This window comes from Pistacia vera, unplaced genomic scaffold (genome assembly GCF_008641045.1).
Source record: "Pistacia vera cultivar Batoury unplaced genomic scaffold, PisVer_v2 Contig196, whole genome shotgun sequence".
In the NCBI taxonomy this organism is placed as follows: domain Eukaryota; kingdom Viridiplantae; phylum Streptophyta; class Magnoliopsida; order Sapindales; family Anacardiaceae; genus Pistacia; species Pistacia vera.
In genome coordinates, this window is record NW_022195997.1 from 1716494 (window position 1) to 1734765 (window position 18272).

Consider the following 18272-nt stretch of genomic DNA (forward strand, 5'->3'; position numbering starts at 1 on the left):
TAGATTTCCTCAAAAAAATTCCCTCCAAATAACCGTAACAGGAATCTGCAACCTCTCAAATGCAAGTAAAACCTCTTGGACCCATTTGGGAAATCGCTTGTTTGGGTGAAAAAGGTGCTTTCTTTACTTCAATATCGATTCTTTCTTAATCTTTTTGTATTTCATTTCCCTCCTAAAAACCGTAATCCTAAGCCTAAGAAACAAGAATCTGGCAACCATCTCAAATGTAAGTAAAACTTTTTGGACCATTTGGGAAATCGCTTGTTTGGGTGAAAAGTTGCTTTCTTTGCTTCAATATCGATTTCTTGCTAATCTTTTTGTTTTGTTTTGTTTTTTTTTTTTTTTAATTTGATATCATGTACTTACAGAGTACAGCAATGCCCTTTTTTTCCCCATAAAATTTCGTGAAGATGAAGTTTTTAGTTAGGAAGACTTTGTTTTCTTTCCTGTGTGGGTGCATTTCTTTTTGCTAACCATGGGGCTTTAGCTCTAGTGTTTAAATTTGTTAAACCTTAGATTTTTTAAAAGTTGTGCTTCTAATAGTATTTCATAAACTGTTTATTCTATAGGCTACTCAGGGTGTGATTCGATGGAGAACAGAATTGATAATCTGATAGAAATCGGCATTGCCGGATTCAATATTGCACCGTATTTTGTCATTCGTCGCTGAAACAAGCTGTTCGAACTAGTGTATTGTCTAAAAGTTGGAAAGAAACATGGCATACATGGCCCATTTTAGTACTTGGTGATTTTGCAAGGGCAAAAGAGGAGTTGAAGTTTTAGAACAACTTTGCTAAACCGTCATGGAGATGATAAGTTTAAGGAAGCTCGTGATTAGCTTGTCTTGTTTTTGGAATGATCCAATTTGCAGCATTGGTAGATCGAGTGTGTTGGCTTTGCAATTGGAGTAATGTCAGAGCTTAAACTTCAATTTCCATTTTGCTGGGGACGATACAATTTGCCTCAAATTGTTTTTTGTGCAAAATCAATGATGTGTTAGAGTTGTATCACTGTAATCTGTCCGTCCAAGAATTGGTGTGCAGTTGTCTTGAGAAAATTGTGTCTGGTGGGTGTTTATGTAGATGATCAAATGATTGAGAATCTCTTTGCTAGGTGCCCACTGATTGAGTATCTGACAATTGAATCATCTAAAGGCTTAAAAGCTAGAGCTATTTAGTCTTAGCGAACTCCATGAAGCGAGATAAGTAACAATGGTGAACCCGAAAAGGTGGAGATCAATGCATTGAATGTTCATTCAGTGACTATACTGATATGGAAACATGTGTGATCAATTAGCCTGTTGTAAGAATCTGAAATGCTTACTATTATCAGAGCTTTCAAAACGAGATTGGTTATGTAATGTAATTTCAGATTTTTCACTCCTCCAGTTCTTAAGCATAGCTTATTGTCGTAAGTAAGGAGTATCAAATTTCAAGTCCTAGTCTTACGGAATTGGTCATAATTGGATCTGATTTGGTTGAAGTAAAGCTGAGACTCCCAATTTAAGTATATTCAGATTTAGGGGTCTTCCAATATCCTTTACTTCAAATGCTATGGCTTTGTCAGAAACTGATCTCTACTCTCTGGTAATAGGGAATTCAGGATTTGTTAAGTATACCGAACTTCTTGCAAACGTAATCAGTGTCTGAAGTGCTGGAATTGCATCTTCGCACGGGTGCAGTACGTCTAATTTACTAATCTCTCTCTCTCTTTTTTTTTTAATATGCTTTTAATAAAATTTTCTTTTCTTTTATTACTAATATTTTTTTTTTCTTTTGTGAAGGTTGTCATGGTTCCTAAAGAATGCAGGCAGATCTTACATCCCCTTTTATGCGGTGTCAAACATTTGAACGTACTTATACTTATAGGTGATGATCTGTCGGATTTTACGATTCCCGAACTAGTGGACAGCTTGCTCTGGCTTTCACCTCATATAGAGACTATATCGATGAGTTTTCACTTAGGTGACAGTCAAAAGTATTCTTTTCAGGTACCGGATATATTACATTAATGAATTCAAGACTTGGTATATGCTGTGAGGTTCTATTAGGAGATTGTGATTGATTAACCATTTTTGTTTGTTTTACTATGTTTATGCCTTTCATGTTAAAGGAGGTAAAGGTTCTCTCAAATAGTAGCTCTTGATGTGATAAATCAAAACGTAAATGATAGTTAGTTTAGATAATAAAAATGCTAGTTTTTGATATCAACATATTCTAACTATACATCATGTACTTTTAGGTGGAGTTAGGATTTTGCTTAATTATTTGTCATTTGTCTTTGAAAAAATAAAAATAAAAATCATTATTTACTTTTAGGTAGAGTTAGGATGAATTTTTTATTTTTGGAATATTTGTCATCAGCGGTTCAGCTGAATGAGGGTAAATAACCTATTGATCAGTAATTGAATTCTTTTCTGTTTCCTATCGAGAAGAAAATGGGAGAAATATATTGGATCAATGTCCTTTTTGTGGATAGGAACTATTGTTTATTGCCATTGATTTTTGTTTCAGTTCTCATACAAGGAGCAGCTTATTCACGAAGGAAAGACTCCTAGTTGTTGCCAATCCCTTCCCATTTCATGTTGGCAGAATTGTCTCAAGGGAGTTAAGATTGAACATACTGCGACATTTTCTGCTCGGCCTGCTTACGGAGAAAGGTTCTATTTTCATGACAATATCTGGGATGAGCTTAATAATCTTCATTTGAATTTGGGGAATAAATTTAGTTATCTGTTTGATGGAGATAAATAGGTATCTGTTTGATATCAGTAGCGACTAAGAAATTCTCATGTAACGTTGGGTAACTTTGAGATATATTGAATATCATTGAGAAGGAAATTTTTGTTATGCATCAAACCTCAAAGAATTGAGTTTTTTTTTTTTTAATTCCTTGTATACAAAAGTAACATAGCTTTTGTAAAATGTCAGTTAAATGCGATAGATTTTGATGGCCTTTCAAATAAAATACAAAAGATGAAAAGAATTGGCAAGATATCAAGGAGGGAAATAGTGAATTGGAAGTAGGAAATTCAAATACCTAATCCTTAAATGGGTATATAAAATTGAATAAAAAGAGTAGATGTTTTTACTTAATTTTTTTTGGGGTAATTTATATGTTGTTGGTGGAGTCAACCTTGTGAAATGGTGTTTGTGGGGGAGTTGTCTCGGTGGTGGTGGTGGTGGTAGTGGGGGTGGATATGTTTGCAATCTAAATATTAAAACAAGATGAACATCAAGGACTTGGTGACTTGGCCATGTGTTTTTAGGACCCCACTTCGGGTTTTAGCCACTCATTTTAAGGTTTTTTTCCCTTTTTTTTTGGGAACCCAACTAGAAAGTCGACAATTAACTAGTAGATTTTTGTCGGTAATTTTGATTGAATTATTGCTATAAGTAATGCTAAGTCTATAACCCAATTTTATAATATTCTCTCACAATTCCTAATGTGACGGGTCTCGCCTGCTTGCTATGAAACCTACCTGTCTAGTTACTAACTAACCAATTACGAGTTGTCACGTTTAGGATTGTGAGAGAAGGTTGTGAGATTGGATTGTAGACTCAACATTACTGTATTGCTATGCTCACCAATGGCAACACTTTTTGTCAAATCATTTTGTGAGCCTTATTACTGCCTTATTTGCTTTTAATCATGTTTTGTCATTACTTTTACATATAATCTTTTGATAAAAAATACTATATTTAGTAACCGTCAATAATGGTATGACAATAAATTTGTTCTTCTTCCTCCTCATAATCCAACTCCCTCACAATAAAACAAACAATAGCCTACTACATTCTAATCGCAAAAACCAGCAGCCTCCTCCCAAAAACTCAATAACCTTCTCCATTCAAATCTCAAAATCGACCCAAATCGCAAAAACCCAACAGCCTACTCCATTCAAATAAAAAAAACCCAGTAATCTCCTCGATTTAAATTGCAAAATCAATCTAAATAGCAAAAACCAGCAGCCTCCTCTAAAAAACCGAGCAACCTTCTCCATTCAAATCCCAAAATCAACCCAAATCGCAAAACCGAGCAACCTACTCCATTCAAATCGAAAAAACCCAACAATCCCTTTCATTCAAATCGCAAATCGATCCAAAAAGCCAAAAACTAGCAGCCTCCTCTAAAAAACCGAGCAACCTCCTCCATTCAAATCACAAAATTAACCCAAATCGCAAAAATCCAGCAGCTTACTCCATTCAAATAAAAAAAAATCCAACAACCTCCTACATTCAAATCACAAAATTGACCCAATTCGCAAAAATTAATAACCTCCTCACAAAAACCCAACAGCCTGAAGTGAAAATATGAAGAAGTGAAGAGATGAAATGAAGAGATTGACAATGGAAGAGAGAAAATATGGGGTAGAGCTTGACAGGAAATGAAAAAATGGGGAAAAGCAGAAAAGAAACCCACTTTTTGGAATTGAAAACCGAGTACAAAAGTTCACTCGGTTTTCCCCCAAAAGCTGTTAGACCGGTGAGTTGCTACAGTAACCGGTCCAACTGCGAGTCAAATTGAGTAGATTAATACTCCCGGTTTTTAGGCCTGCCTAGCCCGGCTCAGTGATCGGTTCCTGGTCGAACCAGTTAAACTGACCGGGTCGGGCCAGAAAGCCTTCTACACATTGCTTGTTACACACACTATGGGAATTGGTCATAACCAAAGTTAAAAGAAGGGGGTGTTAAATTGTCACGACCTTATTCCGTCATGTTGTGACAAAAGCAACAAGTGTGGTAAATGTACGAGGTAAAAGAGTTTTGCAAAGCATTCACATGATGTGTGACAGTTGAAACGTCACGTGTGTTTCCTCCTAGCACATTGACAATACTTCATAAGACTTTTTAGGAAGGAGATGCTCCACGAAAGGGGAGTGCAAGAACTGTTAGGAGTTGTTATTCATAGTCGATGATGAAGAAAGGATTAGGCCATTAGGCCATTCCTGCACAAACTGGTTGAGAGTTGGAGTCGCTTCCATAATGAGTCCATGATAGGATGAAAGTAATAGACCTCAAGCTGATGAATGACATACGTGTAGACTTAGCACTCTCAAGTATGATGTTAGAGTGCTGCACAGACTATTACCTTGCATGAAAACTCTAGGCTCGTGACACAAAGGCAAGGCTTGTAACTAAAATGAAGTCGTAACAAGATAACTTTAGTGCAAGGTGTGGATGGATCACTTCTTTTCATGAAGAGCTAATGTTTGTTGGATTCAACTTTTATGATAATATGACCATCCCTTTGTTAGGAATTTCAAGATTGAAATTTGGATGCATCCAATTAGCATAGGATATTGAAATGAATGTTCATCCATCCCTGAAAGTGGTACCAGCACAAATTGAATAGAAGTTGTATCTATGGCAGCATGAGATGAAAGTGAGTTGCTTATTGACCGCTTCACCTTTCATTAGGAGTAATACTATGTTCACAACTCAATCTCACAACCTTTTTTTAGCAATTTCAACATAGCAGTTGAGTTGGCAACTGTTAGCTCTGACCACACCCAAAGCACAAAATGACTTTTAACTAAATACGAACGATCGTTCTTTCATAAGGAATGATTGTTCTTTTATTAAAAAAAATCATTCCAAATAGTCATTCCTTAATAATGAAAGATCGTTTTTCCCTAAGGAACAACCGTTCGTCTTTAAGGAACGACTGTTTATGTTTAGTCAAAATTGTTAGTTGCCGTGATATGGTCAATTCTATTATAATGTTAGAGTTGTGAGATTGAGTTGTAAGTGTATTTTTATTTTATTAATGATGTGATGTGGTCATTGATGCACTTGATATCACGCAGTTTTCAAAACAAAAATGCTTGCACAACATATTCTTTCCTCTTGTCCGATGTCGTTTCTGTAACACCTCTCTTAATCTTATTAAGCACTTGGCGGGTCAATTTCCTCAAGACTAAAAAAATTCCCTCCTAAAGACCCTAACCCTAAGCCTAAGAATCTTCAACTTCCCAAATGTAAAACCTTCTTGGACCCATTTGGGAAATCGTTTGATTTGGGCGAAAAAGGTACTTTCTTTCTTAATCTTTCTATATTTTTTATGTTTGAGTATCATGCACTTACAGAATACAACAATGGCTTTTCTCTACCCTTAAAATTTTCGCCGAAGATGAAGTTTTTAGTTAGGAAGACTTTGTTTTTCTTTTATGTGTAGGTGCATTTCTTTTTTGTTAACTATGGGACAATAGCTCTTAAGTGTTTAAATTTATTCAACTTCAGAATCATTTAAAATAAATTGTCTTCTAATAGTATTTCATAAACTTGTTTATTCTATAGGCTACACAGGCTGTGATGTGATGGAGAAGAGAATTGATAATCTTGATAGAATATCGGCATTGCCGGATTCAATCTTGCACCATATTTTGTCATTCGTGTCACTGGAACAAGCTGTTCGAACTAGTGTATTGTCTAAAAGATGGAAAGAAACATGGCATACATGTCCGATTTTATTACTTAATGATCACACTCACGGTTGTTTTGGAAGGGTAAAAGAGGTGTTGAAGTGTATGGAACAAACTTCGCTAAACCGTCACATGGAGATGATAAGTTTAAGGAAGCTCGTGATTAGCTTGTCTTGGTTTTGGGATGATGAATTTGCAGCATCGGTAGATCGATGTGTTTGCTTTGCAATTGGAAGTGAACTTCGATTTCCATTTTTAAGGGGAGGATACAATTTGCCTCAAATTGTTTTTTGTGCAAAATCCATTAATGTGTTATAGTTGTATGGCTGTAAGCTGTGCCATCCAAGAATTGGTGTCCAGTTGTCTTTGAGAAAATTGTGTCTGGTGGATGTTTATGTTGATGGCCAAATGATTGAGAATCTCTTTGCTAGCTGCCCATTGCTTGAGTATCTGACAATTGAATCAACTAAAGGCTTTAAAAGCTTAGAGCTATTAGTCTTAGCAAACTCCATTAAGTCAAGAAGAGTAACAATGATGAACACAAAAAGGTGGAGATCAAAGCATTGGATGTTCATTCAGTAACTATTATTGATATGAAAACATGTGTGATCAATGTTGCCTCTTGTAAGAATCTAAAATGCTTATTATTATTGAGAGCAGATTTCGCTTAAGTGGTTGTGTATTTGAGAATGATTATTCTAAGTACAAAAGCAAATTATCCTTGATCGTTTAAACAATGTCAGTTCTCGCTTAAGCGATCCAACATAGATAAGCGAGGTGTCCTCTACCGGTGGAGCAATTTTAGTTATCAGAAGTTGCTCCACCACAACCTCTTTTTTTTTTCATTTTTGATAGATGTAGTGGGGCTTACAATTTGAGGAGTGGACAAGTTTTTTTTGATTTCTTTGAGGATCTCAACTATTGTAACTTAATCGAGAATGGTAAGGAATGGCAAAATTGTAAAGAGCAAAGAAAATGAGAAATGATAGAAAATTGCAAGAAAAAAAACGAGAGAGATGAAGGTGTTTGAATCGCGTTTTGAGAAAGAGAAACTAAGAGGAATGTGTTTTGTCTTTCAAATAATAAATCAACTTATTTTTATTATATTTTAACCCACAAATGTTTAAATATTTTCACCTTAACCCTTTTTGCTGTTTTAATTACACCTAAAATTCGTCACGTCAGATTTTTAAACTCAAAAAAAAAAAAAAAAAAAACCTTCTCAAGTTATATTCTCATTTCCAAACTTGGAAGGCATATCAGTTAGATTTCCTCAAAAAAATTCCCTCCAAAAAACCGTAACAAGAATCTGCAACCTCTCAAATGCAAGTAAAACCTTCTTGGACCCATTTGGGAAACCATGTAAGTAAAACCTTCTTGGACCCATTTGGGAAATCGCTTGTTTGGGTGAAAAAGGTGCTTTCTTTACTTCAATATCGATTTCTTTCTTAATCATTTTGTATTTTTATTTCCCTCCTAAAAACTGTAATCCTAAGCCTAAGAAAAAAGAATCTGCAACCTCTCTAATGTAAGTAAAACCTTCTTGGACCCATTTGGGAAACCATGTAAGTAAAACCTTCTTGGACCCATTTGGGAAATCGCTTGTTTGGGTGAAAAAGGTGCTTTCTTTACTTCAATATCGATTTCTTTCTTAATCATTTTGTATTTTTATTTCCCTCCTAAAAACTGTAATCCTAAGCCTAAGAAAAAAGAATCTGCAACTTCTCTAATGTAAGTAAAACCTTCTTGGACCCATTTGGGAAATCATGTAAGTAAAACCTTCTTGGACCCATTTGGCAAATAGCTTGTTTGGGTGAAAAGTTGCTTTCTTTACTTCAATATCGATTTCTTTCTTAATCTTTTTGTTTTTGGTTTTTGGTTTTTTTTTTTTTAATTTTTGATATCATGTGCTTTACAGAATACAGCAATGGCCTTTTTTTCCCCATAAAATTTTCGCTGAAGATGAAGTTTTTAGTTAGGAAGACTTTGTTTTTCTTTCCTGTGTGGGTGCATTTCTTTTTTGCTAACCATGGGGCTTTAGCTCCAAGTGTTTAAATTTGTTAAACCTTAGAATTACTTGAAAAAGTTGTCTTCTAATTGTATTTCATAAACTTGATTATTCTATAGGCTACTCAGGGTGTGATTCGATGGAGAACAGAATTGATAATCTTGATAGAATATCGGCATTGCCGGATTCAATATTGCACCATATTTTGTCATTCGTGTCACTGAAACAAGCCGTTCGAACTAGTGTATTGTCTAAAAGTTGGAAAGAAACATGGTATACATGTCCGATTTTAGTACTTGATGATCACACTGACGGTGATTTTGCAAGGGCAAAAGAGGAGTTGAAGTTTATAGAACAAACTTTACTAAACCGTCGCATGGAGATGATAAGTTTAAGGAAGCTCGTGATTAGCTTGTCTGGTTTTTGGAATGATCCAGAATTTGCAGCATTGGTAGATCGATGTGTTTGCTTTGCAATTGGAAGTAATGTCAAAGTGCTTAAACTTCAATTTCCATTTTTCTGGGGACGATACAATTTGCCTCAAATTGTTTTTTGTGCAAAATCAATTGATGTGTTAGAGTTGTATCGCTGTAATCTGTCCCGTCCAAGAATTGGTGTGCTGTTGTCTTTGAGAAAATTGTGTCTGGTGGGTGTTTATGTAGATGATCAAATGATTGAGAATCTCTTTGCTAGGTGCCCATTGATCGAGTATCTGACAATTGAATCATCTAAAGGCTTTAAAAGTCTAGAGCTATTTAGTCTTAGTGAACTCCATGAAATCGAGATAAGTAACAATGTTGAACTCGAAAAGGTGGAGATCAATGCATTGAATGTTCATTCAGTGACTATTACTGATATGGAAACATGTGTGATCGATATAGCCTGTTGTAAGAATCTGAAATGCTTACTATTATCAGAGCTTTCAATAACGGATGATTGGTTATGTAATGTAATTTCAGATTTTTCACTCCTCCAGTTCTTAAGCATAGCTTATTGTCGTAAGTTAAGGAGTATCAAAATTTCAAGTCCTAGTCTTAAGGAATTGGTCATAATTGGATCTGATTTGGTTGAAGTAAAGCTTGAGACTCCTAATTTAAGTATATTCAGATTTAGGGGTCTTCCAATATCCTTTACTTCAAATGCTATGGCTTTGTCAGAAACTGATCTCTACATCTCTGGTAATACGGATATTCAGGATTTAGTTAAGTATACCGAACTTCTTGCAAACGTTAATCAGTGTTCTGAAGTGCTGAATTTGCATCTTCGCACGGGTGCAGTACGTCTATATTTACTGATCTCTCTTTTTTTTTTTTTAAATATGCTTTTAATAAAAAATTATTTTCTTTTCTTACTAATATATATTTTTTTCTTTTGTGAAGGTTGTCATTGTTCCTAGAGAATGCAGGCAAATCTTACATCCCCTGTTATGCGGTGTCAAACATTTGAACCTCCTTATAGTTGATGATCTGTTGGATTTTATGATTCCCAAACTAGTGGACAGCTTGCTCTGGCTTTCACCTCATATAGAGACTATATCGTTGAGTTTTCACTTAGGTGACAGTCATAAGTATTCTTTTCAGGTACCGGATATATTACATTAATGAATTCAAGACTTGGTATATGCTGTGAGGTTCTATTGGGAGATTTTGATTGATTAACCATTTTTGTTTGTTTTACTATGTTTATGCCTTTCATGTTAAAGGAGGTAAAGGTTTTCTCAAATAGTAGCTCTTGATGTGATAAATCAAAACGTAAATGATAGTTAGTTTAGATAATAAAAATGCTAGTTTTTGAAATCAACGTATTCTAACTGTACATCATGTACTTTTAGGTGGAGTTAGGATTTTGCTTAATTATTTGTCATTTGTCTTTGAAAAAAAAAAAAAATCATTATTTACTTTTAGGTAGAGTTAGGATGATTTTTTTATTTTTGGAATTCTTTTCTGTTTCCTTTCGAGAAGACAATGGGAGAAATATATTGGATCCTAAGACAATGTCCTTTTTGTCTTTTCAGTTCTCATACAGGGAGCAGCTTATTCACGAAGGAAAGACTCCTAGTTGTTGCCAATCCCTTCCCATTTCATGTTGGCAGAATTGTCTCAAGGGAGTTAAGATTGAACATACTGCGACATTTTTTGCTCGGCCTGCGTACGGAGAAAGGTTCTATTTTCACGACAATATCTGGAATGAGCTTAATCATCTTTTTTTGAATTGAGGAATAAGTTTAGTTATCTGTATGATGGAGATAAATAGTTGTCTGTTTGATATCAGTAGCGACTAAGAAATTCTGTTTTCATTATCGAATTCTCATGTAACGTTGGGTAACTTTGAATAGGTATCATTTTTCGACTTAAACTTTCGTGAAGGCAAATCAGTTTGACGTATATTGTATGTAGCAGTAGCTTGTGATATAATTTTACTGATGTGACTAGGTTGCTTGCCCTGGCGTTTTAACATCTTCTGATTAGCTATCTTTATGTTAATAGCATGTTAAGACATTGACTAGAATCAGGAAACTTATATGTTATTAGGGGAACGTTATGGCATATCAATCATTTGATTCTCTGATGGCTGTTTATTGTGAGACCGTTGGATTTCTTCGATGGTTGATACAAAAAATAATATTATCCCGGAGCATACTATGATGGCATAAAATCATCGGATTTTTCCCACAATTGTTCACTGTTTGACCATATGGTATAACAAAGATAATTGTCTTTATAAGCTGAGATATATTGAATATCATTGAGAAGGAAATTTTTGTTATTACATCAAATCTCAAAGAATTGAGTTTTTTCAATTCCTTGTATACAAAAGTAACAAAGCTTTGTAAAATGTCAGTTAAAACTTAAATGCGATAGATTTTGATGGCCTTTTAAATAAAGTACAAAAGATGAAAAGAATTGGCAAGATATCAAGGAAATAGTGAATTGGAAGTAGGAAATTCAAATCCCTAATCCCTAATCCTAAAATGGGTATATAAAATTGAATAAAAAGAGTAGATATTTTTACTTAATTGTTTTTGGGGTAATTTATATGTTGTTGGTGGAGTCAACCTTGTGAAATGGTGTTTGTGGGGCAGTTGACTCGGTTGTGGACCTTGTGGTGGAGGTGGATATGTTTGTAATCTAAACATTAAAAGAAGACGAACACCAAGGACTTGGTGAGTTGGCCATGTGTTTTTAGGACCCCACTTCGGGTTTTAGCCACTCATTTTAAAGTCTTTTTTGTTTTTTTTTGTTTTTGGAACCCAACTAGAAAGTCGACAATTAACTATGTTGATGCGTATTTTTGCACTAATCAAACGCACGTGTGAAACGTTGTAGGGGCCAAGAAATCACACGTGAAAGTAATGGGTCAGAGATAATAAATGCAATGGAGACAGTTTTAAAGTGGTTCGGATGCTAAGGTAGCAAGTCTTACGTCCACTGATGTTTGTATTGATGATAGGGGTCAGGTCGCTGTTAGCTAGCTGACTTTACAATGATATTACAAGGTATCAATTGCTAAGAAAAGAGAGAGTAATTAATCAAATGAAAAGTGTGCGAATCCCTTTAATGAGAGATGAATTCCTAATTTATAGTCAGATGCCTTGAGGCAATGATCACTAAATCTGCAAGTTGATGGGATTATCCGTGCAAATCCTTTTTTATGTCACATTGCCTACCTTCCAGAGTGATTTGCGTGATTTAGAGTAGGGATTGGACACATGGGAGCACCACAACCTCCTGACTAGCCTGACGCGCGCCCACTATCCTGACGGATGCAGACGGTGGTTGTCCCAATGATCTGACTATTGCGGGCTAAAGGGTCCTGATGTCAGCCCTTACATTTTTAGGCATAACATAAGCCCTCTAGTTTTTAAGGTTTGAGGATTAAACCTTGGAAACTACAGGTCATGCCGCGGCTAGATGATCTCTGGAAACTTTAATCTGCTTGAAAGCAGGTCGGAGTGGCATTTGCATGAGCGCGACCTCGCGTGCTCAAGGACGAACGACCTGGTTTCATCTGACGTCACCCGTTTATTCTGGTAACAGAGAGGCATTTAATGAAGCCATCCCTGTGCTGATAGGTGTCACCCTTGCGTGGTGAATGTCAGCCAATCACATTTAATGCCTTGCATGCGGAAATAGTGCGCTTTATCAAGACATTAAATGCAATATGCGTTGGAATGGTGCACCTTACTAGAGCATTAAATGGAGATTTGAGAAGCAATTAATGCTCTGAGAGAGATATGGCCGTCGTTTAAGCTTTTCAACAGGAAAGATGAAAGGTTGACTTCTTCCAGTCGTTTCGCTCACCCTTCCTTGCTGATGAGTGACACGTGGCCAAGATCAACGGTAAGAAACCTTTACCGCTCGAACGTCGTTTCAATTCCAGGAAATTCAAACGCCGATCCACGAGCTATAAAACCACAAATCGTTCTCAGGCAATGTTACCAAAGCCATTTTCACAGAGAACGAAAGATTTCCGCAGGCCAAGAACCTTTGTCTTCCAGACTTGCATTTTTCCGGCATCTGAAGCAGACACCGTCATCGTACTCCGAGAGTAAGAGTTTTCTTGCTATCCTTTCATTTTTTCCATGAGTTAATGGCGTCGGTCTTTCGGTAACCCATTGGAGACTAGTCGTTTGTGTCGAGTTCGAGCCGCCATTTTGCTAGGGTATTTATTTAGGGTTTAGGGAGTTTATTTTCTTCCATGTCATCGTACGATATAGCGTATGGAGACCAAATAATCCCTCTGCTTGCCACTTTTGCAGACTGGCAACATAGACCCCTCAGATATCAGACCTGAGCAGGGAACCAGCTCGTCTCAGCATGGTGCTCCTGGCATCCCTCTTGAGGTTTTCTCGGTACTCACCGAGGAAGAACTTGAGAGGGTAATAAGCCAATTCGGCATTGAAGTGGATGTATTCCACGACCTGACTCGTTCGTCGCAGTATCCAACAAAAGGCCTGGCCGCGATCTCCGAGGAGATTATCAAGGGTGGAGGACTTATCCCCCTGCATCATTTCATTAGGTCGTTTTTGGACCACTTTGGGGTTGCACCGATGCAGCTGACCCCGAACGCGTACGTCATTGCCGTTGCAATATACATCGCATGCCGGGAAAACGGACTGGGCGAGCTGATAGCCTTGGAGCTCGGCTGCTCGTATTATCTGAAGAAGAGCAAGGACAAGGATTCATACTACTTGTCCAGGCGACCTACCATTGCCGACGGGATACACAGTTATTCTAGCAACGCGGGAGCCTACGAAACAAAGTTTTTCTTCTTTCGTTACGATGGCCATTGCCGCTTCCAGGATCCGAGTAGGCATCTTTCTCTTCGTTTGTACCTCTGTTTTGTTTTCGGCAAACCCATTGTGCTTGAAGCGTGTTCGCTTTAACGACCTGATTATTCTTCCTTGACAGTTAACAAGACAACTGAAATAGGGTTGTTCCACGACAAAAGAAGAATCTTACAGTTTGACTCCCTTCCTGAGGACAAGCGCGACGCGAGGACACTCATGACAACTGAGAACTTGCGAAAGTATGGTTTCTTTAACGCCAGCGCGTCGTTAGAGCCTCTACCATGTAAGTTTCTCTAACCTATTCTTTTCTTGGTCGTGGAACAGAATGCCTTCACTAACCTTTCCATGCATGTGGCAGCAACCATGCCACCAAAGGAACCAGAGCAACCTCGTCGAAGGAATATCAACTTCCCTCGGACGAAGAAAGCTAAAGTGGCCGAAGCTGCACGAACAGCCGCCCAGGCTAAAGGCGCGACCTCGAGCCAGCCGGCGCGACCTTTCAGAATATCCCAGCCACAGCCAAAAGAGGACGAAACAATGCGAACCATGAAGGTTGCCAAGCCATCGCCTGCCCGGCCAAGGATGAAGACCATGGCTCAGCGAAAAAAGAGGAAGCAGATTCAGGCCGAGGAATCAGAGACTTAATCCGAAGGCGAGCAGCCAGGAAGGTCACGACCAGACACGAGCAGGTTGGGCAAGGCGCCTATGGACGACACGACAGCCGCTGAGGCCGCGAAGAAGGGTCCCCCAGTGTTGGACTAGCTAGGGAACCTGCCAGAATTCCTGCAGCCGGTGGTATATGCCCTGCTGGAATGCGGACTCTAGGAATCTTTTGAGTAGTTCGCAAGTTCCAGCAATGTGGACCTGATGTCCACATCGATCCAACATTTAAGCAAGGTGAGCGAACTGTCCTCGACGAGGGCTTAACTTAGCTGCTTTCAGTTAACTAACTATTTCTTCTTTTGTTCGCAGGCTCTTCTTTCCATGAGAATGTCCATGGAAAAAGTACAACTGGGAGCCGCGAAGGGAGGTGCCACCTTGAAAGAGGAGAACGCAGTGCTTAAGCTAAACTTGGAGGCTGCCGAAGCAGAGAAAAACCTGTCTCTCGAATCGGCGAACAGTTATTTGAATGAAAGAAAAGCAGCTCTTCGCACTATGGATTTCCAGAAAGCGCAGCTTGAGAAGCAGGGAGAAGAGATAAAGGAGCTGTAGAGGACCGTATCCAGATTCTCCAGACTGGCCGGGGAGAAGGACCAAGAGTTGAAGGCGACCTCCCTGCAGGTCGCGCGAGCAAAAAAGGAGAGAGAGGCTTCTGAGAAACTAATACAGGCTCTTGAGGTTGAACTTCAAAAGAGTCAAGGGAAAGTTGCTTCCTTGACAAAGGAGCTCGAGGAGAAGGCTGTTGACGGGGCAATCGATCTATTTATGCCTTGAGACCAAAGAATCCTCTCCTTGACCCGTCTGACCTCCCGCCAAACTGGCAGGAAACACTCATGGCTATGGCGCGGGAGGATGATGAAGCGGCGGCCTCCCGACCAGAGAGCTCGGGGCATGCCGCGGGCAAACCCTCAGCCGACCAGCCCTAGGACAGAGAGGTCGGCCCCGTAAGGGCTGGATTAGGTCTTGTAATCATGTCTTCTTTCCTGCTGTACTCCCTAGTAATGAAATACATTTTTTTTGCCTTTACAATTTTCTGTTCGCTTTATCATACATGAGTTCTTTCTGATCGTTTACATTCATTGAGTCAAAGATAACATAACTTATTCGCACGAAAAGGATCATACATAGAGATTGTTTACAAATGCTTAAGATAAAAACTTTACAAAGAAATGACTTACAAAAATCAGAAATTAATTTACAAGGAAAGCTCAGTTCGGAATTACTGATAGTATGGCCGAAGATGCTTAGCATTCCAGGCTCGAGGTACCTTGGAACCGTTTAGCCTTTTGAGATGATAAGTCCTCGGTCTGATTACTTTATCAATGCGGTATGGACCTTCCCAGTTCGGCCCTAAAACTCTCGCACTTGGTTCTCTGTTTCCGAGGAGAACTTCTTTTAACACCAGGTCGCCGACCTGGAAGTCTCTTCGCTTGACCTTTGAATCGAAGAACTTCTTCGTGCGTTGCTGATAGGCTGCTATCTTTAGCGAAGCCTTGCTGCGATGTTCTTCAATAAGGTCCAGGCTTGCCCTTGTGAGTGCTTCATTATCAGTCTCAGTGTACAAGTCTCTCCGAAGCGAACCAGTTCCTACCTCGACGGGAACCATTGCTTCGCACCCGTATGCCAGCGAAAAGGGTGTTTTTGAGGTAGAGGTCCGTGGAGTTGTTCGGTATGCCCATAGGACTTCGGGGAGGTCGTCGGCTCAATTCCCCTTAGCTGCGCCAAGCTTTGCCTTCAGAGTGTGCTTGATAGTTTTGTTGACAGCTTCAACTTGACCATTTGCTTGCGGCCTTGCCACAGAGGCGAATTTCTTATGGATGCCTAGCTCGTCACAAAACTATTTGAATTCCTCATTGTCGAACTGTTTTCCATTATCTGAAATGAGGGTATGAGGAATTCCAAAACGGCACACAACATTCCTAAAAACAAAGTCCTTCAGCTTTCTGGTTGTGATCGCGGCTAGCGGTTCGGCTTCTACCCATTTGGTGAAATAATCTACCGCGACCACGGCATTTTTGACTCCCCCTTTTCCAACTGGCATGGGGTCAATGAGATCGATCCCCCACATTGAAAAAGGCCAGGGGCTAGTCATAGTTACTAGTTCATGGGAGGGAGCTCGCGGTATGCTTGTGAACCGCTGACACTTATCACATCTCTTGACAAAGTCGTAAGCATCATCTTGAATTCGGGGCCAATAGTACCTTTGACGAACAACCTTATTTACAAGAGACCGTGCGGCGGTGTGATTACCGCAGATCTCTTCATGAATTTCCCTCATAATATAGTCCGCTTCTTCGCGGGTTACACATCAAAGGAGAGGGGCACTAAATCCTCTCCTATACAGCTGGTCCCCGATGAGAGTATAGCGAGCAGATCTTGCTCGCAGGACCCTTGCCTCAACCTTGTTGTTCGGTAAGGTCCCATCCTTGAGGTACTGAACAATAGGGGTCATCCAGGAATCAGAACGAGTCTCATTCACGGACTGTTCGATTGGGCTGATACTTGGGGTTTCGATGAGCCAAACAAGAATACTATCTGGTGCCTCTGAGTCCAACGACAAGGCTATTCTTGCCAGGGCATCGGCCACAGAATTGTTGTCTCTGGGAATCTGAGTGATTTCAAAATGTTTGAACGGCTCAAGTGCGGCCTTGGCTTCTTTCAGATAACGGACCATGTTCTCTTCCTTGGCCTGATATTCCCCCAGAATTTGGTTGACGACCAGCATGGAATCACTGTACACATTGATTGCGGTTGCGCCCATTTCTCTGGCCAACACTCAGCCTCATTGTTGGTCGCCTTGAATCCGAACCGGAGAATGCCATGAATGCGAGCCCCTTCGGGGCTCAAAAGAAGAAGACCGGCACCGGTCCTTTTTCTGTTTGATGACCTGTCGACGTAGAGGTTCCAGGTCGACAGGTTCTGAATATCTTCCTGAATGGCTTCGCTAGGCTGTTGCTCGCTTGGGAGATAGGAAAATTCTGAGATGAAGTCAGCAACTGCCTGCCCTTTTATGGTCGATCTCGGTTTGTACTTAAGATCGAACTGACTTAATTCCATGGCCCATTTAAGCAATTTACCCAATGCTTCTGGCTTTTGAAGGACTTGCCTGAGTGGGTAATTAGTCATCACATGGATAGTATGGGCGTGGAAGTAAGGTCGCAGCTTTCTGGAGGCGATCAGCAGGGCATAGGCTAATCGCTCCATTTCTAGATACCGCATCTTGGCATCCGTCAGGCACTTGCTCGCATAGTACACTGGCCACTATGCATTTTCCTCTTCTCGAATCAGAGCTGCGCTGGCCGCGAACTGAGAAACGGACATATACAGAAGCAGGATTTCTTGAGGAAGAGGCTTGGACAGGAGATGTGGTTTCTCGAAGTGTTCTTTTATGCTTTGGAACGCCTGTTTGCACTCAGGTGTCCATTCGAATTTCTTGTTGGCCTTTAGGACATTGAAGAATGGCAAGCAGCGATCTGTTAATCTTGATATGAAGCGACCAAGTGCCGCTATTCGCCCGTTAAGACACATGACCTGCTTTTTACTGGTCGGGCTCTCCATATCGAGCAGAGCTTGAATCTTCTCGGGGTTTATTTCTATCCCCCGCTGATTAACCATGTACCCTAGGAACTTTCCTGACGATACCCCGAATGAACACTTGAGAGGATTCAGCTTCATTCTATACAGCCGGAGTATGTCAAACATCTCAGCGAGATGTGCGATATGCTCTAAGGCGACCCGGGACTTGACGAGCATGTCATCCACATAGACCTCCATCATTCTTCCTATCTGGTCAGAGAACATTCGGTTAACCAACCGTTGGTAGGTCGCGCCAGCATTCTTGAGGCCGAAAGGCATAACTTTGTAACAATACAGCCCCTAGTCTATAATGA

The 18272-nt window shown here is 39.5% G+C and overlaps 1 protein-coding gene across 1 annotated transcript; it reads left to right on the forward strand.

The window, feature by feature from the left end:
* The first annotated feature begins 8571 nt into the window (after window positions 1–8571).
* On the forward strand, window positions 8572–10647 carry LOC116127908 (putative F-box/LRR-repeat protein At3g18150). The gene is made up of 3 exons (XM_031413566.1): window positions 8572–9708; window positions 9812–10012; window positions 10447–10647. The coding sequence occupies exons 1-3, from the start codon at window positions 8572–8574 to the stop codon at window positions 10645–10647; spliced, it is 1539 nt and encodes a 512-aa protein (XP_031269426.1).
* The last annotated feature ends 7625 nt before the right edge of the window (window positions 10648–18272 follow it).